This window comes from Schistocerca cancellata, chromosome 2, assembly GCF_023864275.1.
Source record: "Schistocerca cancellata isolate TAMUIC-IGC-003103 chromosome 2, iqSchCanc2.1, whole genome shotgun sequence".
Lineage (NCBI taxonomy): Eukaryota > Metazoa > Arthropoda > Insecta > Orthoptera > Acrididae > Schistocerca > Schistocerca cancellata.
In genome coordinates this window covers 30,622,258-30,648,448 of record NC_064627.1, presented here as the reverse complement: position 1 = coordinate 30,648,448, position 26,191 = coordinate 30,622,258, and the positions used below count along the sequence as shown (strand labels likewise).

General features: G+C 46.5%; 1 protein-coding gene across 1 annotated transcript in view; it reads left to right on the top strand.

The window, feature by feature from the left end:
* The window catches only part of LOC126150433 (PDF receptor-like), a 492,332-nt gene that overhangs the window by 452,465 nt on the left and 13,676 nt on the right, over positions 1-26,191 (top strand). The window contains exons 12-14 of the mRNA XM_049915877.1: positions 2,155-2,338; positions 15,331-15,530; positions 22,860-23,065. Coding sequence (XP_049771834.1) covers positions 2,155-2,338; positions 15,331-15,530; positions 22,860-23,065 — 590 coding nt within the window. The remainder of the gene's footprint in view (positions 1-2,154; positions 2,339-15,330; positions 15,531-22,859; positions 23,066-26,191) is intronic.

Here is a 26,191-nt window from a genome sequence, read left to right as displayed (position 1 = left end):
AGACGAAAGCTGTGCACACGTTTCTGGTTCTGCTGCTGCCGCTGGGAATCGCCAGGCTGTTCAACATGGTGGATGCCACCTGGAAATGTCCACATGTGACATTGCACTGTAGTCATAAGCCATGCATTTCTTTGTAACATTCCTCTACTGATGCCAACAGGAAAATGGTACGGTTGAATTTGCGATGACGTCACTGCTGGAGATCACGAACCTGTTCAACACAGTTCATGCATCACTGGATAAGACCACCTTGGAGTTCGTGCTCTTGTTGGACGCAGTTACTAGTCTCCTGCCTTGATTTCTTGATAACATTCCTTTGTTTTCCCATCAAATAGCTGGTGCGGTGTCTGTGGTGCTGATTTCACTGCTGGCGATCACGAACCTGTTCAACACAGCGGATGCCGTTCTGGAGAGGATCCACTTGGAGTTTGCGCTTCGATTTGATGCGATTCCTAGTCTCCCTCCCGGACTTCTGTGCTACATTCCTCTGCTGTTGTCGCCAGGAAACTGGTGGGGTGGCAGCGGTGCTGATGTCGACGCTGGGGATAGCCAGCCTGGTGAACGTGGCAGAAGCCTTTCAGCACATAGTTGCTTGGCACTTCATGTTTAGGTTCAACGCAGTTTCCCGTCTCCTTCCAGGAATTTTTCGTAGTATTCCTCTACAGTTATTACTGTGGTGTCACCGCCAGACACCACACTTGCTAGGTGGTAGCTTTTAAATCGGCCGCGGTCCGCTAGTATACGACGGACCCGCGTGTCGCCACTGTCAGTAATTGCAGACCGAGCGCCACCACACGGCAGGTCTGGTGAGACGTACCAGCACTCGCCCCAGTTGTACAGCCGACGTTGCTAGCCATGGTTCACTGAGAATTACGCTCTCATTTGCCGAGACGATAGTTAACATAGCCTTCAGCTACAGTTGCTACGACCTAGCAAGGCGCCGTATTCAATTGCTATAATACGAGGGCTGTTCAGAAAGTAAGCTCCGATTGATCGCGAAATGGGAACCACAGTGAAAATTAGAAATGTTTTATTTTTAACAGTTAGCTACACCATCCAGCTACTTCTCTACGTAGTTGCCGTTCTGACTAAGACATTTGTCGTAGCGTTGTACCAACTTTCCAATACCCTCATCATAAAAGACAGCCGCCAGTGCTTTCCGCCAAATCTCTACGCTGGCCTACAGCTCGTTTTCTGTGCCAAAATGTTGTGTTCATAGCCAGCGGTTCATGTGAGCAGAAATGAAACGCAGGGGGAGTCAATTACGGGCTGTATTGTGGGTAGTCAAACATTTCCCATTGAAAACGATGCAGGAGCATCTTCATTGCCCCTTCAGAATGCGGCTGAGAATATTGCCTTGTAGAAGAAACTGCACGACAGTTATGTAATGTTGGCTGTATAGATTCAGGCGAAATTTCTCACCAGGTCCTCGTACTTGGCGGGAGACACTATTCTCTAGACAACTTTACGCGATCACTGTGAGCTCAGAAATGAGAGGAGTGACGTGATGCTATCTAGGGTCATACTACAGACACTGCCCAACACATCTGTGCAAAGCTTTATCGGATTATCATAGCCGTTTCCATTTCGCGATCAATCGGAGCTTACTTTCTGAACAGCCCTCGTACTTCTGTATCATCAAGAGCAATGTTCTACAAATGTGGATTAGGGTTAATTATTCCAGAAGCTACGTAATTTTCTTTATAGCATTCATTACGTATCCTGTTTCAGACCTCACGCCAGACTGCTTGGTTTTAACGCGTGCATTTCGGCCTTCTCTAGCTATACAACAATTACCAAATAAGTGCTGTGGTGGCAGTGGCGTGACGTTAATGTTGTAATTAACCAACTGCGTGGGGTAGCCGCGCTGTCTGTGGCGTCATTTCACCGTCCAGGCGGCTTCCCCTCACCGGAGGTTCGAGACCTCCCTACGGCATGGGTGTGTGTGTGTGTTGTTTTCAGCGTAAGTTAGATTAAGTTAGATGAAGTAGTGCGTAAGCTTACGGAAGGATGACCTCAGCAGCTAGGTCCCATCAGACCTTACAATACCCGATCACCTGTCCATTTGACCAAGTTTGTCTTGGAGATCACGCACTGCATTTCCTCGTCGCTTCCCAGGACTTCTTTGCAGCTGTTCTCTATTGTCGTCACCAGGAAGGCGGTGCGGGCGGCGGTGGTGCTGCTGCCGCTGCTGGGCATCACCAACCTGGTCAACATGGCGGACGCCCCGCTGGACAGGGCCGCGTGGGAGTTCGCGCTCTGGTCCTACGCCACGCACTTCCTCGTCTCCTTCCAGGGCTTCTTCATAGCCTGCCTCTACTGCTTCCTCAACGGCGAGGTGCGTATTGTGCCGCTGAAACTGCTTGCCACCCAAGTAACTGCCTTGCTGCACCTATTCATTATCGAGCTGTAACGATTGTGGCCTATGTGAGGCTTGGACGTGAAGTGATTGTGGTGTCACCGCCAGACACCACACTTGCTAGGTGGTAGCTTTAAATCGGCCGCGGTCCATTAGTACATGTCGGACCCGCGTGTCGCCACTGTCAGTGATCGCAGACCGAGTGCCACCACACGGCAGGTCTTGAGAGACTTACTAGCACTCGGCCCAGTTGTACGGACGACTTTGCTAGCGACTACACTGACGAAGCCTTTCTCTCATTTGCCGAGAGACAGTTAGAATAGCCTTCAGCTAAGTCCATGGCTACGACCTAGCAAGGCGCCATTAACCATTTCTAGAGAGAGTCTCACATGTATCATCAAGAATGCTGTATACAAATCATGGATTAAAATTAAGTAATCCAGCAGCTACGTACTTTTCTTTATAGCATTCATTACGTATCCTGTTTCACACCTGACGCCAGCCTGCGTGAGTTGACGCGTGCATTTCGGCCTCCTCTAAATTAGTGTGCGTTGTGTTGGCTAATCTGCCGACACAACAGTGATTGTAATTAAAAAATGGATTGTGGAATTATGCTATCTACATTAGGATGAAAGAAAGAGTGAACATTATGTCAGAGAGGTGGAGCATATGCCTGTTGTTGTGGACAGATGCGGAAGGAAATTAGCAGTACCCCCCTTTCAAAGGAACCATTCCTGTGTTTTTCCTTGAGTTAGGAAAATGATGTAAGGCCTAAATTTTGGAGTCCAGACAAATAATTGAGCCCCACTCGAGCCCAATGGGAGTGCAGTTTCGTATAGCTAGACAGCTCCCTCTAGTATAGGAAAGGAATAGCCCGGCTTCGTGCAGATACATAATTCCAACGTAACGAAAGGCAATAAACTGAACATACCATCAATGATTACATAAAATACAGCATCAACAGCTTTTAATAGCGACAAATTTAAAGGACACCTGGCAGTCCGTCACAGCTAGTTGAGTGTCAACCAAGAGCAACCTCTCCACAACAGGATCGACGTCTAACCTTAAAGAGTGGGATGATACCCAGCCATGCAAGATCATTGTCTGCAGAAGTTCCAGCAGTCTTGTTTCCTGCAGTCTCTCCACTAGCTTTGTAGCGGAGAGTTCGGATTACTGAAGAAATGTATACAACCCCGTCGGCTTTGACCAAAGACGTCAGTAGTTGCCACAGATGATGTATTGCACAGATTCAACAGCAAAGACGAATGTGGAGAAACAGAAGGATTCTTGACAGAGAAAACACATCGTAGACGTATATCACGTACATTCACTTTTCCAACATAATGTTAAGTATATCGCCTCTTTGAATCCTAGCATCCTGTTCTTCAATTGAGCTATATAGCTCAGCTGACGGTGTTGGGATGCTACTGCAGAAAAGAAAGAAGAAACAGAGTCAGAAGTAACGTTGGCATGGAATACCTCGGTTGAAATGTATGAGTTCTATCCTGAACTTCAGCTGATATGCATACGTTAACTGCAGCCCGGGATACAAATTTTACGCAGGCTGAGTATACTTTTTCGCCTTAGCTATAACTAGTATCCTATTCTTCATTTAACCTATGTAGGTCAACTGAAGTACTGGACAGAAATTTTACAGATGTTGCTTTCTTCATGTCCGCTGGAATTAGCATCCTATTCTTTCCACTCTTCAATTGATACATGTATCCCATACTTCAGTCGACTTATATAGGTCACCTGAAAAACAGGACCTATATAGGTCAACTGAAGTATGGGAGACAGATTTTACGTATGTCGGTCTTTTCGCCTTCCCTAGCACCATTATCGACTGAAAAATATCGTAGTAAAACTGGTGCTAGCGAAGGCGAAAAAACAGTTACTACTGTAACATTTGTACTACATACTGCAGTTGATGAACCCTGCTTCAAGTCCTCCATATTCATAGGAGCAGATAAATCCGTAGCTACAAAGGAAATTCAAAAAGTAAAACTTGTCCAGAAAGAAAGACAATTCATGCAAATTATCTCAGACTTACTAAGAATGAAATAAGTGCCGAATGAATTGGAATGAACATGTGATTTAAATTAATACAAGTGACGAAAATCGTACATGTCTTGCCCCGTCTTAAATCACATACATTTATTTAAATTTACAATAATGACGCCTCGCCACAGAAGATAACGGATTTATTATCTATGGCTCGAAAATAATGACATTAATATCTATGAACAAACCATGACGTCATTGGCTTTCGATGGGTTGTATCCCATGCTTCAGTTGACCTGGAGAGTCAGATCAATCGAACTGTCCAGCAGATGTATGGCAGTGGTCCTGAGATGAGTTAGATTAATGTACTGTCAGTAGCATTGAGATTGGACAAGGAATGAATTGATGCATGTGTTCTTTACCGATGACTATTGCTTTAATGTGCAGAATCATTCTCTTTGCACTTTAGTCTGGAGAGAATGTCGTGAAATCATTATGAATGGGCATACGGAGTTTCATACACCACTGTTAATTCTCAAAAATCACAATGGTTTCATCCTGGTACAGCATATATGTCCCCTCAGAATTCCGGTAGTCCACGCCCCCATTTCGTAACATAAATTTTCCAGTTTATTAAAGCTGTTCCATATCATTTTCTCAGAATTTTGCATTATGGCTAAAGTTTAGAGAATATTCTGTGGCAGATCGGAATGAAAGACACTTGCACCCGGAAAATCATCCGTGTGAAATGCAAGCTGACTGCACCTCCTTCAATTTCAGGAAATTAAGGCTGCCTCTTAAGCCCACACCTTCAGTTATCGTTGGTAAAGTGCATTAGTGTTTGTACCGGTCCCCTTGCCCTTTAGAAACTCCACTATGGGAGCGTTGTTTATGCATCTGCAAGTCTGTCCCACTTATGTTGTCTCAATACTATCCACCATCGTGGCGTCCGTTTGGCCACTGACGCCTTTTACACTAGCCCTGTTGAGAGTCTGTACGCAGAAGCTGCCGAACTACCGCGGTCCTAAAGCCTTGAATTTCTCCTCAGCAGGGTGTCTTCCATGCGTGGCCACCCGTCCTATGCCTCCCTCCTCGATAACTCCTTTGATCGTCAGAATAGGGCGCGTAACTCATCTCTGTTACCTCCTGGAGCTCGCTTGCGGCTCTTGCTCCGGCAGTTTAACCTCGCGCTACCTTCAACTTTCCAGGTGGGTGTGAACTTCTTCACTACCTTGGCTTCGTGCGGGGCCCATGTTTACCTTGGCCTTCTTCCTAAGTACACTACTCAAGCCTCTCTCTATCGCCTTCAGTTTCACGACCTTCACATGGAACTTCGTACCTTTGTGTACACTGATAGCTCTCGGACTGACCGTGGCGTCAGGTGTGCCTCCTTCATTGGTGCCGTATCAGCTTCAAGCACACTGCTCAGTGTTTGCAGTGTAGCTCTTCGCCCTGTATGAGGTCACGGAGCACATCCAGCGACACACACTTCTCCATTGTCACATCTCCTTAGACTCTGTCAGCGCCTTGCAAATCCTCTGTGTGGTCTGCATCACCCATCCCTTAGTGCAACGGGTCCAGCAAAACTTTCATTTGACTACTCTTGATGGGACCACGGTGCTGTATATGGGTTGCCGGTCATGTCGCTGTGACAGGAAACGAGGCTGCGGACGCTGCTGCCGAGGCTGCAGTCCTCGTACCTGGGCCCACTAGTTCTCATATTCCCTCCGTTGATCTCTGTGTTGCCGTCTTTCAGCAAGTGGCGTCACTTCGGCATCACCACTGGTCCTCCCTTCATGGGAACAAGCTCCAGGTTACTAAGCTGTTGCCAGCGGCTTGGACGACCTGCTCTCGGCCCCCCTGCCGCGAGGAGGTCATTTTAACTGTGTTGCGTATTGGGCACTGCCTTTTTTGCCATCGCCATTTGTTAAGTGGCGTTCCCTCACCACTTCGAGCACAATGCGCCCCACTTTCTACTATCCACCATTTCCTGATGGAATGCCCATTTTTTAATCGTTTACGTTCCCGCTTGCGTTCCGTGTGAGTTACCGGTCGTTTTAGCGGACGTCATGCGGGCTGTCGACTGCGTTTTGTTTGTTATCCGCGTAGCAATACGGCGACGGCCACTTAATTTTTAGTTCCGGACCTCCGCTTCTCTATGACGTATTTTATAGACCTCTCTCCCCGTCCCTGTTTTTAGCTGCCTTCTCTTCCTTCGATTGACGTTGTCATGTAGTCGTTTTTAACTCCTCTTTTTGTCTTCGTGTTTCGCAGTTTTGACACGCACGCGTGTGATACTAGTTGCTTTTACGCCCTGAAACAAAACAAAACAGAGATGACTGGCGTGACGGGAACTCGTCTTAATCCTGAAAGTGGGAGGAATTTTCATCACAGAAATTAGGTTTTTCAATGGATCAAACGGCGAGTATTCGTTATGGCAACAAACCTTCAGTGTTCAAGGTTACATCCAAGATCTCTCTACTCTGAGAGAGTGGTGTTAATGTTGATCTCCGTGGGATGAGGCCATAATGTTGGTGCTTGTCGAGAGCACTAATTCGACATACAAAAGTTTCACGATATTCGCCTCTCATCTCCGCCATCATGAAAATATTAACAACATTGAACTGCTCGGTATACCTTGAGTTTTCTGCAGCAACAGGTCGAATGACGTATGCATTACACAAATATCGTAGAGACATCGCAGCGTAAACGGTAACACTTTGCACTCAAATTTGTCTAAAGTATAACGATCTCTTTCTAAAGAAGCTGTTGCGATATCTAGTTATGTGACTGGATATAAATAAACCGTTGTAATTACTAGTCATACATTCTATGTAACATGATGTGCTAAATATGAACCATTCTGGATCGTATCATTTAATAACGATAAAATGCTGGTAAGTATATTTTATAAACATATTTTATGAAGGGCTTGTAGTCACAGGAACAGGGAGAAATTGTTCTCGAACAGCACCTTGAAAATTGTCTGCAGATATGAAGGAATACGATGGAGCAGCCAGGAGATCAGATTTGAGAACGAGTTCAAGAAAGTTTATTGGAATACCAGAGGAATTCGAACCACGTAAACCTCTTTAACTTTTGGAACTATATGGTTGGTGTTAAGCATTTTCAAATGTTCTTTTTCCTTAAGTCGTTTATTCTATTAAGCTTTTTCACATCTATTTGTCATTTATACATAAAAAGGACGTTACTGAAATCTGACGAATTTGTTGTTTTAAATTATTGTTCAATAGAATGCCGAGAAGTAAACATGCACTGTGTTCTGTAGAGAAATCGAATATCGATGGTTCTCTATTTCCGATTTGCAATATCGCCCAGATATAATATACTTGATGTTGCCAATTAAAAATATTTACGTTTTAATAGAAGGCAAACGACTTCGTTGCGTCGTGGAAGGTCAGAAAATTAAGTCAGAAATAGTCTCTCGCCATGTGTTTATTTTACTGTATCAGTTGTGGCGTAGGCGACTCATTCAGCCCTCGTAGAAAAGCTGAGGGAACTGTTAGTAGGCACCTGAGGAAACTATTTGGACAAAGGTGCAATGAGCGAGAAAGACGTTCAGGAAGTCAAGTAATTAATTTTCCTTACTTCCGACAAAAAAAGTCGCTAAAGCACACAAGGAAAGGCGATTAAAATGAAAATTAAATACAATAATGTAAACAGTTTTACTTTGAAACTAAAAGTTATTTTACGCGCGATTTCAGATGTAATTTACAACAGGAAAAAGATATAAGCTTACGAACATTAGTGTGCAAATTCTGAAATGATAAGAATCTTACAATTAGTGGTAACGACATCACTTCTCAACACTGTCTAGCCGCACAACCGGTGCCGACGTACGTATCGCTAGCAGAAATGGGACCGAGCGGGTGAGACCTTATTTGAAACGATTGGCGTAAACGTTACCATAAAATAAAAATTCAGAAAAGAATTGCTTATAAGATATTAAAAATATCGGTAATTTTAGTCGGTCGATTTTAAATCCGACACCGGTCATTAAATACCTGTTAATGACTACACTAAAGAAAACGGGAAGTGTTACACAACGATGTACCAGCCCTCCTACCATAGAAAAGTCGCTGGCATCACCGGAAATCCAGTTCGGATCTTCTACTTGGTAGTCAGCCGCAATGACCACCTAGCTGTGGAGGCCGATACCCACCACATAATGGGTTTTAAATTACTGAAGTTTTACTTTACTCGGGGCTGATGGCACCCATCAACGTAGGTATGTAATGTGACCCCTACTGGCAGGAATACACGTTTTCATTCGTTGTGGTATAGAAGCAATGTGCCTTGGAATGATATGTTAAGGAATTCCTTGATACAACAGTGGTATGTAATATCGTCGCTGTTCCTGTCCAGAGGATGGTATGATTATGTGTCTACACATCGGGCCCAGAGATGCTATAATTGGTAACAAATCAGGGAACTGGTCAGACCAGTCAAGAATCCAGAGTTCCTCGTGTCATCTGTGGTATGAGCTGCAGGGTGCAGTTTTGCATTAGCCTGCCGGATTGTTCCGTTTGCTTGCCAGGACGTGGAGGGTATGCTAACAGGGTTTAAAAACCATATCACGTGCTGGAGGTATGGAAGATGTATGGATCTTGAGAATCACCGTTTCCTCTGACCTACGTCGTACACAAACACGTTTGTCGCCACACGCAGGAGCCGCCATTCAATATGCCAGCTGACGCTGGATCTACAGCAAGTCAGTCAATTGCGCCTGGCGTGGTGTCAGCGGAATACGAATCCAGCTTTTCAGTAATTTGTACCCATTACTTTTCAGTGACATTCGCGGTATAATTGTACCTTGGTTCAAATGTCGTTTCTTAGACTATTCATCGAAGGTAGCCGAACGAACCTATGATGGTCTAATGTGGCAGTCCCTCTAGGAGCGTCCGAAGCTCGTGGTCGTGCGGTAACGTTCTCGCTTCCCACGCCCGGGTACCCGGGTACCCGGGTTCGATTCCCGGCGGGGTCAGGGATTTTTTCTGCCTCGTGATGACTGGGTGTTGTGTGATGTCCTTAGCTTAGTTACGTTTAAGTAGTTCTACGTTCTAGGGGACTGATGACCTCAGATGTCAAGTCCCATAGTGCTCAGAGCCATTTGAACCATCCCTCTAGGAGGACCGGCGCCTACTCTTGTTGCCACGTTGTGACCGCCACTCGTCGCGCAGGCACGGCGCTGCAACTAGGGCTGGTGCGAATATTTCAACACAACTGACTCAGAAATTTGTTACCTTTCTATGGACGCTTGTTTTTCATTCAACAAGAATGCAAAACAGTAGTTCCTTCGTAATAGATATACACTCCTGGAAATGGCAAAAGAACACATTGACACCGGTGTGTCAGACCCACCATACTTGCTCCGGACACTGCGAGAGGGCTGTACAAGCAATGATCACACGCACGGCACAGCGGACACACCAGGAACCGCGGTGTTGGCCGTCGAATGGCGCTAGCTGCGCAGCATTTGTGCACCGCCGCCGTCAGTGTCAGCCAGTTTGGCGTAGCATACGGAGCTCCATCGCAGTCTTTAACACTGGTAGCATGCCGCGACAGCGTGGACGTGAACCGTATGTGCAGTTGACGGACTTTGAGCGAGGGCGTATAGTGGGCATGCGGGAGGCTGGGTGGACGTACCGCCGAATTGCTCAACACGTGGGGCGTGAGGTCTCCACAGTACATCGATGTTGTCGCCAGTGGTCGGCGGAAGGTGCACGTGCCCATCGACCTGGGACCGGACCGCAGCGACGCACGGATGCACGCCAAGACCGTAGGATCCTACGCAGTGCCGTAGGGGACCGCACCGCCACTTCCCAGCAAATTAGAGACACTGTTGCTCCTGGGGTATCGGCGAGGACCATTCGCAACCGTCTCCATGAAGCTGGGCTACGGTCCCGCACACCGTTAGGCCGTCTTCCGCTCACGCCCCAACATCGTGCAGCCCGCCTCCAGTGGTGTCGCGACAGGCGTGAATGGAGGGACGAATGGAGACGTGTCGTCTTCAGCGATGAGAGTCGCTTCTGCCTTGGTGCCAATGATGGTCGTGTGCGTGTTTGGCGCCGTGCAGGTGAGCGCAACAATCAGGACTGCATACGACCGAGGCACACAGGGCCAACACCCGGCATCATGTTGTGGGAGCGATCTCCTACACTGGCCGTACACCACTGGTGATCGTCGAGGGGACACTGAATAGTGCACGGTACATCCAAACCGTCATCGAACCCATCGTTCTACCATTCCTAGACCGGCAAGGGAACTTGCTGTTCCAACAGGACAATGCACGTTCCCATGTATCCCGTGCCACCCAACGTGCTCTAGAAGGTGTAAGTCAACTACCCTGGCCAGCACGATCTCCGGATCTGTCCCCCATTGAGCATGTTTGGGACTGGATGAAGCGTCGTCTCACGCGGTCTGCACGTCCAGCACGAACGCTGGTCCAACTGAGGCGCCAGGTGGAAATGGCATGGCAAGCCGTTCCACAGGACTACATCCAGCATCTCTACGATCGTCTCCATGGGGGAATAGCAGCCTGCATTGCTGCGAAAGGTGGATATACACTGTACTAGTGCCGACATTGTGCATGCTCTGTTGCCTGTGTCTATGTGCCTATGGTTCTGTCAGTGTGATCATGTGATGTATCTGACCCCAGGAATGTGTCAATAAAGTTTCCCCTTCCTGGGACAATGAATTCACGGTGTTCTTATTTCAATTTCCAGGAGTGTATTAATATGAGTCTGAAATTCAAATAATTTGTTAATCAGGCACTTAGCCATTATTAATACTTATGAGGTCATTGTCAGGCATTTCGCCATTATTAAAACTTGTCAAACTATTATTGGTCATGAGGATTTCTGAAGTTTTTCAATAGACTTAATTTATGAAATTCCTTCTTTCAAGATATTTAGTAGTTAACAGGACCCAAGCAAACTCCTCTTTATTACATTTTTTCCTAGTAATGATAAGCTTTAGTCGCTGCTGCTGCGTGCTGCTGCGAACTGCTGTAAGCCACTTGGAAAAAGTCCGTCAACTAAAGAAGTGAGAGTAAAACTTTACGCTAAAACAGAGACATATCATGTACTCTAATCCAGTATATTCCGTTGCACAAGCCAGAGTCTGTATCATTTGTAAATTCTTTTTCAAATACGCTTAGATATTCATTGTTACAGGTTCATTTATTTCTGTAGCTTTCCGTATTCAAATACGCAATAAGATAGCTTATCCAAATGTCAGTTTTAATTTTTTCATGTAACGATCTGTTGAGGGCTTAAATGACAGTGACTTTGCTTATCAAGTCCATTTTCACAGACGAACATAGACTTTATTTGTTGTAGGTACGTTACAAGCGGTGTGCTGACCACAAGCCCCTCCATATCCGCATGCAGAGACCCATATACATGAGGACGACACGGCGGTCGGTCGATCCCGTTGGGACTTCCGAGACCTATTTGGACGACGTTTAGAGCTGCGAACGGGTATACAGTCTTATTACGCCGCTCTCCAGGCGCTGTGTACTCGTATAAGCGCACCATTAGGATTTTCCTACAGTTCTGTGGAGTTTCGATGCGTCCTGAGCCGCAAGACTCTCACTGTTGTGGATGAGTTACTTCTGTATTTCGGAGAAAAAAAATGTTTCGAGTATTTATCAAACAACATATCTACTGCCTCTTTGCGTGCTATCATTTGCAGAAGATGTCGTTTCGATATCTTGAATCGTTTACTAGACATGACGATTGTTATGACGACATCATTCACTATGAAAAAGGACATGTCTGAGGTCGCGGATATAAGACCCACCAACTCAAGAACAACATCAGATATTCTTCTAGTCTTAATATTAAATTAAATTTCGATATTTTATCTAAGTTTTATTCACTGCAGTGTATGAGCTAAATTCAACCATAAGCACAATTTACACAAGGCGTTTCTACGTCTGCAAAAATCTTTAAAATTTCGTGCAATGTTTTCCTTAATGTGAAAGAGCAGAGTAAATATAGCATACAACGAAAATAAATTCAGTCCTTTATCACGCGAAGATATCATACTGTAAGATGTGTAAAAATCTATTTCTTTTACGTAATACTTCTGTCAAACCCTGGTGACTAGCATTTCATTGCGACCGGCTAGTCCACATGGACCGACCGTCGGATGTAAAACTCAATAATTAGAGAGTGAAATAATATGTCCTGTTGTTGTTGTGGCCTTCAGTCCTGAGACTGGTTTGATGCAGTTCTCCAGGCTACTCCACCCTGTGCAAGCCTCTTCATCTCCGAGTAACAATTGCAATCTACATCCTGCTGAATCTGCTTAATGTACTTATCTCTTGGTCTCCCAATACAATTTTTACCCTCCACGCTGCCATCCAATACTAAACTGATGATCCCTTGATGCCTCAGAACGTGTCCTGCCAACTGATCTCTTCTTCTAGTCAAGTTGTGCCACAAATTCCTCTTCTCCCCAATTCTACTCAGCACCTCCTCATTAGTTACGTGATTTACCCATCTAATCTTCAGCATAACTAATATGACTAAATATTCCCATACTTTTACAAAATTTTGGCCCATGAAAGTAAAACAATGGGATTCTTCCGTTAGCAGTTTTAAAAGTACAAAGTAGTATACGAATGGGTCTCTAACGTGTGTTAAGGTAATGCATAATTGTTGTTGTGGTGGTCTTCAGTGCAGAGACTGATTTGATGCAGCACTCCGTGCTACTCTATCCTGTGCAAGCTTCTTCATCTCAAAGTACCTACTGCAACCTACATCTTTCTGAATCTGTTTAGTGTATTCATCACTTGGTCTCCCTCTACGATTTTTACCCTCCACGCTGCTCTCTAATCCTAAAGGTGCTGACAGGTGTAAAAATTAGCTAACTGTAAATTTTATAAGTCACGTTTGCAAAATAATAACACGAAGTCTTTACAGACGAATGGAAAACCTGCTAGAAGCCGACATAGGGGAAGATCAGTTTGGATGCCGTAGAGATGTTGGAACACGCGAGACAATACTGACCCTACGACTTATCTCAGAAAATAGATTAAGGAAAGTCAAGCCTACGTTTCTAGCATTTGTAGACTTAGAGAAAGCCTCGTCTTTTTACCTACTTGATGCTCTGCTGCATTCACTATTTCAGCTGTCAAAGCTGTTCATTCTTCTTGTACTGTAGCCGGCCAGTGTGGCCGTGTGGTTCTTGGCGCTTCAATCCGAAACGCGAGTGAGGGTAGCAATTTGAAGAGCAGAGGGAAAAAAAGTGCGAAGGCTCGTGCCGTGGGAAAAAAAGCCTCTGCGACAGTGGGATGGGTAGTAAGAGTAGTAGTGGCTTACTAGCTGCGATAGTTCATGCAAGGTTGTATTTGTTAGTATGGGTATCATGCATCATTACCGTGGCAAGCGATGGCGATGTATCCCAGTTGCTGCAACCACTACATTCCTGGAACAATCGAGATCGTTATATAGTAGTGGTCATAGGTCATCTCAGTGTGGGGGGTTGTGTGGAACTTGTCTGCATGCAGTGTACGGTACGGATTCCCTGCGTGGTGCCAGTTATTCGGCAGTGTGTTCCCGCTGGATATCCAGTAATGGTGTCTGATTAACATGGGCTCACCTGTACCGTTGTGTTTGCGTGTTCTTGGCCCTAGATGTTATGTCCTTCCAAGTATGTCTTTTGGTCTCTCATGTTTCCATCTATGGTTGTGATCGTAGTTCCCCAGATTCATAATAAACGGGTTCTGCGAATGTCTGGAGTTTCTGTACAGTCTTCTGGTGAGTTTGTGGATTACGCCCGTGAGAGTCTCAAGTCGGTATTCCCGGTGAAGGTCCGCGATGCGTGTGTATCGTGAAGCATTGCTTATGATTTTGAGTACTTTGTTTTGTATGAGCTGCAGACGGCGCAGGCGTGTAGCCGCAGCGTATCCCCAGACAGGAGCTGCGTACGTCATCAGGGGTCGGATAAGTGTAATGTACATGTACCTCGACACCCTTCTGTTTAGTGTGCTACGCCTGTTGAGCATAGGCGAGAGCTGTTTGAGCCTCGCGCTTGCTCGGTTGGTCATGTGTTGTATGTGGTCCTACCCCAGAGTAATTTCCGGTCCAGCCAGAATCCGAGGCATTTGACTTTCTCACAAAACGTATGTAGAGTTATTGGTCTGCAGTATCGGTGTTTGCGCAGTTGCTTCGGTCTTCTAGTGAATAGAACGGCTTCGCACTTGTCGCCGTTTACTCTAACACGCCATTTCTCCAACCAAGGCTCAGCCACTCTGAGTGCAGTCTGTAAGCGTGAGGTAATGTTTGATGGTTTCCAATCTTGCGCGAGAATGGCTGTGTCATCCGCGTCGATTGCCATCGTTGTGTTGTGTGTGGTTGGGAGATCGTTTATGTATAGGTTAAACAGTAGGGGCCCTAGGATGCTTCCCCTGGGGTATTCCCGCGTGTATACCGAGTCGTGTTGATTGTTTTCCCTGCACGTCAGTGTTGAAACAACTGTCTGTGAGGTATGAGTGTATTAGACGCACCAGCCCGTCTGGGAATCCCGTATCGCTGAGTTTGCGAATGAGGCCGTTGTGCCATAGACGGTCGAAAGCCTCTTCGATGTCCAGGAACACCGCCCCAGTTGCTTTGTTTGTGTTGAAGCCGTGTGTTATACGATCAACAACCCGTAAGAGTTGTTGTGTTGTGGAGTGGTGATTCCTGGAGCCGAATTGGTCCGGTCTCAGGATGTCATTTGTTATGCAGTGCCTAGTGATGCGTTTGAGAATCACATTCTCCACAATCTTGCTGAGCGAGCTCAGAAGGCTGATGGGTCGGTAATTTTGTGGGGGGCTGTGGTCTTTCCCCGGCTTTCTGAACATCAGGACCTTGGCCGACTTCCAAAAGGTGGGGAAGTGCTGGTGTTTAAGTATGGCATTCGTTAAGCGTGACTTGTCTGGCGACTGCCCCCTGCAGGTGCGGACGGCGCTGATGAAGAGCGTGTCGGTGTACCTGTCGCTGCGGCAGCACCAGCAGGCGGCGGCGCGGCGCATGTCCGTCTTCTCAGGGGTGTACATCCCGGCGGAGCGGCGCCAGCCCAGCCCCGTGGCCTGCACCGCGCTCGGCGCCACCCGGCGGCCCCTGCCCAGGCTCTCGGCCGCCCGCCGCCAGCGCAGGTGCGTGCACACCCCTCCTCTACAGTCCTGTGGCATGGCTCACAGTGCAGGAGCACACTCACAACACTTCGCACTTAAAACCAGATAAATTAAGCTAAAGGAGAAACGTAATCAACCCCATTGTCATGAGATTCACCGAGAGGATCGACTAGCAAGGACGACATGAAAATGGGCGCAGTTTAAGTGGCATTTATAAGAAGTTAGTCATAATTTAAGATTATACTCTCCTGGAAATTGAAATAAGAACACCGTGAATTCATTGTCCCAGGAAGGGGAAACTTTATTGACACATTCCTGGGGTCAGATACATCACATGATCACACTGACAGAACCACAGGCACATGGACACAGGCAACAGAGCATGCACTATGTCGGCACTAGTACAGTGTATATCCACCTTTCGCAGCAATGCAGGCTGCTATTCTCCCATGGAGACGATTGTAGAGATTCTGGATGTAGTCCTGTGGAATGGCTTGCCATGCCATTTCCACCTGGCGCCTCAGTTGGACCAGCGTTCGTGCTGGACGTGCAGACCGCGTGAGACGACGCTTCATCCAGTCCCAAACATGCTCAATGGGGGACAGATCCGGAGATCTTGCTGGCCAGGGTAGTTGACTTACACCTTCTAGAGCACGTTGGGTGGCACGGGATACATGCGGACGTGCATTGTCCTGTTGGAACAGCAACTTCCCTTGCCGGACTAGGAATGGTAGAACGATGGGTTCGATGACGGTTTGGATGTACCGTGCACTATTCAGTGTCCCCTCGACGATCACCAGTGGTGTACGGCCAGTGTAGGAGATCGCTCCCCACACCATGATGCCGGGTGTTGGCCCTGTGTGCCTCGGTCGTATGCAGTCCTGATTGTGGCGCTCACCTGCACGGCACCAAACACGCATACGACCATCATTGGCACCAAGGCAGAAACGACTCTCATCGCTGAAGACGACACGTCTCCATTCGTCCCTCCATTCACGCCTGTCGCGACACCACTGGAGGCGGGCTGCACGATGTTGGGGCGTGAGCGGAAGACGGCCTAACGGTGTGCGGGACCGTAGCCCAGCTTCATAGAGACGGTTGCGAATGGTCCTCGCCGATACCCCAGGAGCAACAGTGCCCTAATTTGCTGGGAAGTGGCGGTGCGGTCCCCTACGGCAATGCGTAGGAACCTACGGTCTTGGCGTGCATCCGTGCGTCGCTGCGGTCCGGTCCCAGATCGACGGGCACGTGCACCTTCCGCCGACCACTGGCGACAACATCGGTGTACTGTGGAGACCTCACGCCCCACGTGTTGAGCAATTCGGCGGTACGTCCACCCGGCCTCCCGCATGCCCACTATACGCCCTCGCTCAAAGTCCGTCAACTGCACATACGGTTCACGTCCACGCTGTCGCGGCATGCTACCAGTGTTAAAGACTGCGATGGAGCTCCGTATGCCTCGGCAAACTGGCTGACACTGACGGCGGCGGTGCACAAATGCTGCGCAGCTAGCGCCATTCGACGGGCAACAGCGCGGTTCCTGGTGTGTCCGCTGTGCCGTGCGTGTGATCATTGCTTGTACAGCCCTCTCGCAGTGTCCGGAGCAAGTATGGTGGGTCTGACACACCGGTGTCAATCTGTTCTTTTTTCCATTTCCAGGAGTGTATAACTCCAAACATTTGTCCCTTCATCAAAGAATGATACCACCTTGAGTTTCAGTCCGTTTTTGCCTTCATCCTTGAGCTCATCATTGATCATTTAGTCCTGAGCAGCCAGCCACACTTTCATCTTAGGAGAGGGCTCAAAGTCGTTTGGTGCCAAGTCCATACTATGCAGGAGATGAAACTTCCTGGCAGATCAAAATTGTGTGGCAGGCAGAGACTCGAACTCGGGAACTTGGCCTTTAGCGGGTAAGTGCTTCTACCAACTGAGCTACCCAAGCACAAGTCAAGACCCGTCCTCACAGCCTTACTTCAACCAGTACCTCGTCTCCTACCTTCACAATTTCACAGAAGCTCTCCTGCCAACTGTGCAAAGCTAGCTCTCCTGGAAGAAAGAATATTGCGGAGACATGCCCTTGCACAGCCTGGGGGATGTTTCCAGAATGAAATTTTTCCTCATCAGTGGAGTGCGCGCTGATATGAAACTTCCTGGCAGATCAAAACTGTGTGCCAGACCGAACCCGAACTCGGGACCTTTGCCTTTCGCGGGCAAGTACTCTACCTTTCTTCAGGAGGACTGATCGTGAATCTTGTTAGGTAGAGCACTAGCCCGCGAAGCGCAAAGGTTCCGAGTTCGAGTCTCGGTCCGGTACACAGTTTTAATCTGCCATGAAGTTTCATATCAGCGCACACTACGCTGCAGAGTGAACATTTCATTCTTCATCGATGTACTGTTCGTTACTCTGTGACACTTGACAGGAATGATTAACAGACGGTCTGTCATCTTAGTTGACATTCGTCATCGGAGTAAAGTTCCTCTTTATGATCGCATCAGATATCACGACTTGAGAAGAATGTGATAGGTAACGACTCTCATAAAGTAGGCTCAGAAATGTTGCTAAAGCCTGCAGTGTGTGTGACAGTCAAAGTTTTATCATTCCTGGGCAGCAGGTTTCGAAAATTTACTTGCTCTTTCAACGGTCCGCACCGATAAAGTTTTGCAGTGATGTCATAGGACTGTAACTTCGAAGCCACCCGATGCGAAGAGGTGAACTATGTGAATTATGCGCTGCATTCAGACGGTTCAGGAACGGCGCCGAGGCTGAGCAACGTATTCGTGAACGCAGTCTCTGTGGATTAATAATGAAATTTTTGCTAACGTAAATTAATAATTAAATAACCAAACGTTATAGAAAGAAAAGAATATCTCTCTCTTACTATCTTTGTAGAAGATTTGCGAAGTATCTTCGCACGTGAGCGAAAGGGAGAGAGAGAGAGATAACAAACACGAATTTAATTTTCGGTGTATTTCTTCTGACTAAACGTCTGCTTATCGTCTATGACATAAACACTTCTAGTATCGCGTACCGATCCACACAATTATCGCGTATTGTACTAGATTAAAGGTTGTCTCTGTTGTGAAAGGGAATCATTGGTGTCTTCATCTACATACTCAACACGCCATCTTGCGGCGTCGGAGGGTGGTTACTTGTACTTCCAGCACATTTTTTCCCCATTTCTGTTACATTCAGGAACGAAGCACGGGAATAATGACTGTCTGTAATGCTCCGTATAACATGTGATTCCCTCGTTGTGATCATTTTGCGAGACGTATTGGGACACAATAATATCTTACTCGATCATTCTTGGAGCGTCAACTCTCAAACGTCATCAGCAAAACTCTCCATAATGTACGCCGCCTCTCTTGTAACGGCTCAACTCTGATCCTCACTCCCCCCTCCTTTCCTCTGTCCTTTCCCTGGACTCCCTCTTCCCCCCCTTCCGTCCTGTTTTCTCCACACTAAACCTCTCCCTACCTCCCTTCTCCCCCCCAAGTCCTTTTGTAGTCCCCTCCTCTGCCTACCCCACTCCCTGTCGCGTCTGCCCCCCACCCCTCTTATGGGTCCTCATCCTCCATCAGCTCCTTTCCCGGTTTCCCCCTTCGTTTTTACTCTCCTTTGCCCCCTTTTTTGTTTTCCCATCTTCTGTCCAGTTTCCCCCCACCTGCTCTCGACTGTGGTATGTCACATTTGCCAACTTTTTAGTGCAGTGTTCCAGTGACTATTCAGTGTTGTTTGTCTTTCTCGTGTTGCAAATCGAAACCATGCTGTCTCTAGGTGTGAATTTTATGTCTTTTGCGAACAGAATCCAGACTGTCGCCGTGTTTTTTAATTGTCTGTCTATTGTTTTCCCTGTCTGCTTCGTATGTATTTTATTAGCATCATCGTCCCTCTGTTGTTTGTTTTAAGTTCCACGATTTCTTTTCGCCATGTTACTCTTTAAGTCTCCGATTTTATCGCCTGTTTTTCATTATTTATTCTCTTGAGCTTTCTCGCAAAATCTGTAGGCTGAAGAGCGGCATACTAAGCTGCTGCCAGCCCGCCCCCTTCGGGGGGAATTGAAATTCAATAAAGAAAAAAAAAATTGTAACGGCTACCACTGGTGTTTGTTGAGCATCGCAGTTACGCCCTCCCGCAGTTACGCCCCGCCACTGTTCATTGACCTTATTGATGTCTTCTGTTAACCCTGCTTGGTAAAAGTCCTAGACTGATTAACAGTACTCAAGAATCGGTCGAACATATGATGTGGAAGCCCCTTCTTCCGCGTACTCATTGAATCTCAGTCTGGAATTCACTTTTCTTGATTTTTGTTTTACCCGTTAATTCGACGCCAGGCCGCTCCGGATGGCTACGCCGAGGTATTTTGTGGTAGTTACCGTTTCCAGTAATCGAACCGCAGTGGGTCTGTTCGATATGGGTGCGCAGTGCGTTACATTTATTTGCATGCAGGGTAAACTGAGAGTCCCTTCAGGAGTCGTCGACTCCCTGCATTTCGCTGCCGTCTTCTAACAATGCAGCAATGCTGTAGAAATTATCACAGTCGGCGAAGACCGTCGGGGAGCATCCAGCGTAATCCGCCAGATCCTATCTATAAATTAGAAATAATGGCGTCCCTATAACACTCCCTTGAGGTATTCCCAAAATTAACTTTACATTTGTCGACATTGTTGTGTTAGGAATGATGTGTTGACCTCTTATCTGCAGGGAAGACCTGTATCCAACCACAAATCTGATCCTACACTCGACAACCCAGCACAGAGTCAGTAAAAGACACTGTGGGACCGTATTGAATGCCTTCCGCCAATCAAGCGACACGGCATCCACCAGAGCCCGTTTGCCTACGGCGCTCTGGGTCTCATGGACAGACAGGGACACGTGTCACCACTTAAAATTTCCGTTCCAGCAGGGCGTCGTCGTTGTATAAAACTTTCTCCTAAAGCTTCCTCTCCGACTGCGGGAGACATCTTCAGAGGTAAAATGGTGAGCTGCCACCAGAACTCGAGGGAGCGGGGAATATATGGGCAGTATAGAGGGCGCCACAGTTCATCACGTGACGTCGGTTACGAGATTGTCTCTGGTAATACCAACATTCTCCATTGAAAGTAATCGATCATCATTCTTATGTTGCAATGCTATCATACAAATTTTACCTGACTTAACACCTTTTTTCTGTTGAAATTATTACGGCTTTTATAAATCACAATAGCCTCTCTACAAATACACGCAAGATAATGCGATGTTTTCGATATCCACTCTTCCCGCTCTCCTTCTCAAACCAACCACGAACAAAGCCTCTCCTAAGCACTCCCTCTAAATACTGGGCTACCCTGACACCCTTCCCCCTGGTAGTCTATTTCCGCTCATCTCTTCATTCATCCATGTATCTCTTTTAATACGTTATACATCAGCCTTTCCGTTTTACCTTATGCAACTGTATATCTGTTTTTATATCTTCGTCTGGGACATTCGTTTTTGATTCATATGTCCCTACATTTTAATTTATCACCGAATCAACCTTTTACATTTTAACTTACGCAACTGACGGTCTGTCTTTTTATTTTTGTCAAACGCCACAGCCAGATATTTCTTTGGAATCCTCTCTTGCGGCTGAGGAGCGGCAAATCGTATCTGCTGATAGTCCACCCTACTAGCCATATGGAGTGGAGGAGATGAAATAATCACCACGAAGAAAACAGAAAAAAAAGACAGACTGGGAGACCAACAACATGTTGCTTTAGTGGGCAATACTTTCTGGAAATATGGGTCTAGCCCCTATGTTTTACGTACTCGAGGCGCTACTCACACTTCGGAAGGCAATGAGCTGCTGTGACCACCCAGTCCTGATTCAGGATGGAGGTGCCACACTGGTGACATCCATTGACCCGCAGCGATACCAACATTCTCGCTTGAAAGTAATCAAATGGTTCAAATGGCTCTGAGCACTATGGGACATAACATCTGAGGTCATCAGTCCCCTAGAAGGTAGAACTACTTAAACCTTACTAGCCTAACGACATCACACACATCAATGCCCGAGGCAACCGGCGGCGGTGGCCGTGCGGTTCTGGCGCTGCAGTCCGGAACCGCGAGGCTGCTACGGTCGCAGGTTCGAATCCTGCCTCGGGCATGGGTGTGTGTGGTGTCCATAGGTTAGTTAGGTTTAAGTAGTTCTAAGTTCTAGGGGACTTATGACCTAAGATCTTGAGTCCCATAGTGCTCAGAGCCATTTTTTGCGACCGTAGCGGTCGCGCGGCCCACACTGAAGCGCCTAGATCCGCTCGGCCACAACGTCCGGCTGAAAATAATCTATCATCATATTTATGTTGCAATGCTATCATACAAGTTTTATCTACATAACAACATTTTTTCTGATACAATTATTACGGATTTTATAAACCTCAGTAGCCTCCCTACAAATACGACCACGATAATGCGATGTTTTCGATATGACACTCGTGTTTATAAATTTTATTTCATGACAACACTCTTGGTAAAGATTTTCCGCTATGGTCGATTTAACCGTATGTCCCAGGCTGCAATTCCTCTTGTATTCAACTATACGGGTGTCAACACTTTTTTGTGGTACCAATATAAACCAGTCCACAACTACAAATAATTTTATACACAACCGGTGTAGTCAAACGATTTCGTGTATCTTTGACCGATCTGAAACATTCTTTTATCATCCTGGAAGTTCTGAATGTAGTTTCCACACCATACTTGCTCATCACCTTCCCAATGCGATCTGTAATCGTGCTGAAGTAGGGAAGGAAATTTTTCTCTCTGGGCAGCCGTCGTTTCCCGACAATCCTGATACTCTCCCTAGGGTTCAGTGCTCGATCTATCTCCATTTTACCTTCTTGATCTTTGAATGTAGATGTTGAAGCTCATCCTTTAAATTCCCAAATTCTGTGCGCCCGCCGGCCAGTGTGGCCGAGCGGTTCTAGGCGCTTCAGTCTGGAACCGCGCGACCGCTACGGTCGCAGGTTCGAATCCTGCCTCGGGCATGGATGTGTTTGATGTCCTTAGGTTAGTTAGGTTTAAGTAGTTCGAAGATCTAGGGGACTGATGACCTCAGCTGTTAAGTCCCCTAGTGCTCAGAGCCATTTGAACCATCTGTGCGCCCTATCTACCAAGGTTTCAACCACACCCCTTTTTTGTCAGAGATGGTGGTTAGAATCCTTATGCAGGTAACGGTCAGTATTCGGGGCTCTTCTGTATACGCTGTGGTACAGCAACCCTAAGGATAGATGTGCTTGCAAGCGCTCTGGGCGACCTCTGTTGTGTTACTTAGAGAGGAAATTTTCGTTCTCCAGAAACCTCGTAACGGCAACTGTGTCGGTCGGCAGGAGACGCAGGGTGAGCGACGAGGAGTCGCGGTGCGGCGAGGACTACGAGGAGGAGGTGGACGCGCTCGAGTCGGAGGACGCCGACGCCGACGCCGACGCCGCGCCGGTCGACGACGACGCCGACGTCAACGGCGACAGCGAGGGCGGCGGCGGGCTGGAGGGGCGCCGCCAGCGCCCCAGGCCGTCCGCCGCGGGCTCCGTGCGCTGTGAGTACCCACACACACGCACTCACACACATACGTGTACCTGCAGACCTACCTAGCTACTGTGTACTGTATTCCGAGCGAAGTTTTTTGTGGCATGTCAACAACTAATGAAACTTCACTGTGAACGCTACTGAAAACTACGAAGTGCAGCTGACAGAGGTAATGCATCCCTTTAAGGGGCTCCGGAACGCCCTATACTTGCAATGTTAAAATAACGCTTATAAATTACATCTTTCCTCACAAAGTATTTGAGGTACGAAGTTGAACTTTTTACAGTTTATTTATTGGAATATGGGCTACAACTTAACACAGGGATTTTACAAAATTTTAGTTCAGTTATTAAAGATGATTTTTTTTCGATTGTAATGATACTTCACAACATTTTTTTGCAATTTTTTATTTATAGATTCAAAAATATACAGTTTTTTGGAAAAAGGCTGTGTTAAATTATGCAGAAGGTACTGTGTAACTTACTGAAAGTTTGAAACAAATATGTTTGGAAGATCCTTAGAAAACATGTAATTAGTATGAGAAAATAAAAGTTTTTGGAATCGAGCGACAAAGATTGGATTAACTTTTTAGTGCATTCCAGGTCCATAGGATGGATTATTTTCATCCTCTGCAAACTTCTCCTCCAGCTTCCTCTTGTTTCTCTTCCTGTTTACTCTTGCTTGTATTTCTAGACTCTTTACAGCCCTGTCTGCAGCCCGAAGGCGTTCCTTGTCTAAAGCAAGCATCACTCGTACCATGTTAGAACCTATCTTCATTCCCATATTTCTAAATACCTAGCACCTTACAATGTTGCCATCATTGAAAGTCGCAACAGCAACTTTACTTTTACTCATTATTATACTTCAACAAAACAGAGACTCAAGAAACAGAATTAATTACGAATATTTTCGAGATAACGACAGAGTAAATAAACATGAAACAATCGACAATCACACCAGCGATATATATTGAACCATCACAGGTTAGCCACAATACATACTTTATGTCACATCACTAAAATGTACCTAATGAACACGGACGTTAATAATAACACCATTTGGCAGCAGTTTAACAGCGCCACAGTGGGTCACGCCCATGTAGAACACATTTCAAAGAAAATTAAAAATAGTTGTAGTCTTCGGAATTGAATATATTATATATCTATTAAAAGGTAATAGTCTGCAGATTCAGAAAACGCAAAAAAGTAAAAATTGAACTTTTCATGATTTTGAGACTTTCCGGAGCCCCTTAATGTATCGTCACGACCATCGTTTTAAAATGAACATTTTACTGAGTGATAGCACATACCAGAAATCAGTAAAGACCCCGCCAACCAGATGGTAAGGAAGACTGCTTCACTTCTAAGCGCCTCCCCCTTTCCACCGAAACTTGTCCGTAGAATGAAACGAATTGGTGCACTTCCTCCGAGGCTTTATGGATTTCCAGAGATTCATAAGGAACATGTTAGGCAACGGCCTTGCCGCAGCGGATACACCGGCTCCCGTCAGATCACCGAAGTTACACGCTGTCGGGTGTGGCCGGCACTTGGATGGATAACCATCAGCACCACCATGCGTTGTTGCCAATTTTCTGGGAGTACTCAGCCTCGTGATGCCAACTGAGAAGCTACTCGACCGACTAGTATCGGCTCCGGTCAAAGAAAACCATCATAACGACCGGGAGAGCGGTTTGCTGACAACACGCCCCTCCTATCCGCATCCTCAGTTGAGGATGACATGGCGCTCGGAGGGTCCCGATGGACCACTTGTGGCCTGAAGACGGAGTGCTATATAAGGAACATGTTCGTTTTCGTCCGATAGTGAGTAACATTCAATCTCCAACCTATGACTGTGCCAAACATGTGGCATCGTTATTAAGGCCTCTTGTGAGAAACTGCGCACAACACTTAGGTAACTGTGCGGACTTCTTTGGCAAACTAAAATCACTCGTACTGAACAGTTCAGATATATTAGTCAGTCCCGATGTTGTGTCGTTATTCACAAAGGATCCTTTTTAGGAATTATAAGTTCGCATTGGCAAAATCTTTGATAAAGAAAGTTCATCTTTGTTTAAACTTGTGTTGACCTCAACATACATTTTTTCAACGAATAATTTTAAGAACGGACTTATGGCGTCGTCATGGGTAGTCCTCTGTCGTCTTGATGCCCAGCTTCTTTATGGAGGAATTGCAGTATAAGCCAATGGAATCTGTTAACTTGAAATCCACCGTAGTTTGTGTAGTGGACTGGCAAGACAGCCAATCCACTAGGAGGAAGCCAAAAGGCATGCGTTTAAGCTCACGCAGGCTGGCGTGAGGTCTGGAACAGTTACACGAGTTGAGTCTAGTAAACAAGGTACGTAGCTTCTGGAATACTTAACTTTAATCCATAATTGGTGAACATCGGTGTGACGGTACATGCATCACAAGATAAATAGCAATTGATAATGGCGCCTTGCTAGGTCGTAGCAAATGACGTACCTGAAAGGTACGCTAACTATCGTCACGGCAAATGAGAGCGTAATTTGTCAGTGAACCATCGCTAGCAAAGTCGGCTGTACAACTGGGGCGAGTGCTAGGAAGTCTCTCTAGACCTGCCGTGTGGCGGCGCTTGGTCTGCAATCACTGACAGTGGCGACACGCGGGTCCGACGTATACTAACGGACCGCGGCCGATTTAAAGGCTACCACCTAGCAAGTGTGGTGTCTGGCGGTGAAACCACAGTTTGGACCTAGGTTGATGACACTTTTGTAGTGTAGTAACAAGGCGAAGATAAATTAAAAGACCTTTTTAAATCATGTGAAGTCAATCCATACACAAATTCAGTTTACAATGAAAATCGAAAAATATGGATGCCTTTCATTTTTGGATATTTTGATACGGCGGAAAGCTGATGGCACTTTAGGACATGCGGTATATAGAAAATGGAGCTATACGGGTTTATATTTACGTGTAAATAGCCGCCACCATCCTTCGCAGACTATGAGTGTACTCAAACTCTGGTACATACAGCACACGTCTTTGCTGACGAGAGCAGTCTGGAGAAGGAGCCTCTACACTTCAGAGGAGTCTTTGAAGCCAACGGGTACTCACCACATCAGATACGTAATGGACTACGAGTGAAGCCAACAGAGGGC